Source organism: Procambarus clarkii, chromosome 3, assembly GCF_040958095.1.
Source record: "Procambarus clarkii isolate CNS0578487 chromosome 3, FALCON_Pclarkii_2.0, whole genome shotgun sequence".
Classification (NCBI taxonomy): domain Eukaryota; kingdom Metazoa; phylum Arthropoda; class Malacostraca; order Decapoda; family Cambaridae; genus Procambarus; species Procambarus clarkii.
Genome location: NC_091152.1, coordinates 20636962 through 20639984, shown reverse-complemented (window position 1 = coordinate 20639984; position 3023 = coordinate 20636962). Strand labels below are relative to the sequence as shown.

General features: G+C 51.0%; 1 protein-coding gene across 1 annotated transcript; it reads left to right on the top strand.

The window, feature by feature from the left end:
• The first annotated feature begins 1675 nt into the window (after window positions 1–1675).
• LOC123760908 (proteoglycan 4-like) lies at window positions 1676–2605 on the top strand. The gene has a single exon (XM_045746731.2). The coding sequence runs from the start codon at window positions 1676–1678 to the stop codon at window positions 2603–2605; it is 930 nt and encodes a 309-aa protein (XP_045602687.2).
• The last annotated feature ends 418 nt before the right edge of the window (window positions 2606–3023 follow it).

Here is a 3023-nt window from a genome sequence, read left to right as displayed (position 1 = left end):
GCAGGATCCTCCAAGAGGACCTGAACAGATTGCAGAGATGGTCAGAGAAATGGCTACTAGAATTCAACACGAGCAAATGTAAAGTTATGGAAATGGGACTAGGAGATAGGAGACCAAAGGGACAGTACACAATGAAGGGGAACAGCCTACCTGTAACGATGCGTGAAAGAGACCTGGGGGTGGACGTAACACCTAATCTATCTCCTGAGGCACATATTAATAGGATAACGACAGCAGCGTACTCTACACTGGCAAAAGTTAGAACATCATTCAGAAACCTAAGTAAGGAGGCATTTAGGGCGCTTTACACTGCCTACGTAAGGCCAGTCTTAGAGTATGCCGCCTCATCATGGAGTCCCCATCTGAAGAAGCATATAATGAAACTGGAAAAGGTTCAGAGGTTTGCAACGAGACTCGTCCCAGAGCTACGAGGGATGGGGTATGAAGAGCGCCTGAGGGAACTGTGCCTTACGACACTAGAAAGAAGAAGGGAGAGGGGGGACATGATAGGAACGTATAAGATACTCAGAGGAATTGACAGAGTGGACATAGACGAAATGTTCACACGGAATAGTAACAGAACGAGAGGACATGGATGGAAGCTTGAAACTCAGATGAGTCACAGAGATGTAAGGAAGTTTTCTTTTAGCGTGAGAGTAGTGGGGAAATGGAATGCACTTCAGGAACAGGTTGTGGAAGCAAATACTATTCATAATTTTAAAACCAGGTATGATAGGGAAATAGGACAGGAGTCATTGCTGTAAACAACCGATGCTCGAAAGGCGGGATCCAAGAGTCAATGCTCGATCCTGCAAGCACATATAGGTGAGTACATATAGGTGAGTACACACTGTGTGTGTGTGTGTGTGTGTGTGTGTGCGCGCGTGTGTGTGTGCAAGCACACATGTGCCCTGTGTGTGTCACACACCTTCATCCAAAGAGTAAGATATTACCACTCGGGCCGGAGTCGTAACTCAGCCAACGATCGTAAGAGGAATGCAAGACGAATTTAATAATACCCAATGCGGGAGGGTGTTTCGCCTCCTTGTAGCCGCCGCTGCCGCTGCTGCTGCTGCTCCTCTACCTCCCGCCCTGACCTTGGCGGGAAGCCGAAGACGTCTTCCCTATTAAGGTCCATGCAGGGTGCGGTAAAGCGACTTGCTTTTACGGTAAATATAGATGAAGCTGTTGCCTCGAGTACGATAATGCCAGGAACAGGCGTGGCCCAATGCCAGACATTTAATATCAATAAATAATAGTTAGATATGGTATTAGGTAAAGGTTTTAGCCTATTCCTTCCCCCTTACCTCATCTCTCCCTTCCTACCCATCACCCTCACCCCATGGAGGAATTATGTGCTTTAATTCACGCCTTGGGACGAGTGGTCGGAGGCTGAGAAAGTGGGAGATGAGATCTTTGTCGGTACAAGATGATGTCCGCCCTCATACTTCCCAGTTCACACTGAGTGAGATGACAAGCTCCTCATATTTCCCAGTTCACACTGAGTGAGATGACAAGCTCCTCATACTTCCCAGTTCGCGCTGAACCTCATAATCGCCCTCATACTTCCCAGTTCGCACAGATCAACAAAATAATATTATTGCAAACGTCTTCATCTAGGTAATAACCGTTCAAGAAAACTATTTATTTCTCATATTTCTCATATTTTTCACTAATGCCTCACACTTGCGGCCGTCCTCCAAGGACCTCTCCAAGGACCCCTCCAAGGACCCCTCCAAGAACCCCTCCAAGGACCCCTCCAAGGACCCCTCCAAGAACCCCTCCAAGGACCCCTCCAAGGACCCCTCCAAGAACCCCTCCAAGGACCCCTCCAAGGACCCCCTCCAAGGACTCCACCAAGGACCCCTCCAAGGACCCCTCCAAGGACCCCTCCAAGGACCCCTCCAAGGACTCCACCAAGGACCCCTCCAAGGACCCCTCCAAGGACTCCACCAAGGACCCCTCCAAGGACCCCTCCAAGGACCCCTCCAAGGACCCCTCCAAGGACCCCTCCAAGGACTCCACCAAGGACCCCTCCAAGGACACCTCCAAGGACCCCTCCAAGGACCCCTCCAAGGACCCCCTCCAAGGACCCCTCCAAGGACTCTCTCCAAGGACCCCTCCAAGGACCCCTCCAAGGACCCCTCCAAGGACCCCCTCTAAGGACCCCTCCAAGGACCCATCCAAGGACTCCTCCAAGGACCCCTCACAAGACCCCTCCAAGGACCCATCCAAGGACCCCTCCAAGGACCCCTCCAAGGACCCCTCCAAGGACCCCCTCCAAGGACCCCTCCAAGGACCCCTCCAAGGACCCCCTCCAAGGACCCCTCCAAGGACCCCTCCAAAGACCCCTCCAACGACCCCTCCAACGACCCCTCCAACGACCCTTCCAACGACCCCTCCAACGACCCCTCCAACGACCCCTCCAACGACCCCTCCAAGGACCCCTCCAACGACCCCTCCAACGACCCCTCCAAGGACCCCTCCAAGGACTCCCTCCATGGACCCCTCCAACGACCCCTCCAAGGACCCCTCCAAGGACCCTTCCAAAGACCCCCTCCAAGGACCCCTCCAACGACCCCTCCAAAGACCCCCTCCAACCTGAAGTTTTCTCCAACTCCTCCATGAGCCCGTCCCAGGGAGCCTGAGAGCAGTACCCTTGCGCAGGAAGATAACAAGATATCACCTCCGCTATCCTGCAGGATAATAGTGACAATGAATACATTGTACCACATATTTCATTATACATCACGGAAGACCTGTACCCACACACACAGAGACGCTGTGACCCATTACAAGACTCATATCCTCTCAAACACAGGAATACTGAAGCTAAGTAAACTCTTTATGACCTTCACTTGATACCCTAATCATGTAAACTAAGATACTGTGTGTGTAAACTAAGATACTGTGTGTGTAAACTAAGATACTGTGTGTAAACTAAGATACTGTGTGTGTAAACTAAGATACTGTGTGTGTAAACTAAGATACTGTGTGTAAACTAAGATACTGTGTGTAAACTA

Bases quoted from the DNA above. Each gene is read 5' to 3' on its own strand.
- LOC123760908 (XM_045746731.2), top strand. From the start codon at position 1,676: ATGCCTCACACTTGCGGCCGTCCTCCAAGGACCTCTCCAAGGACCCCT.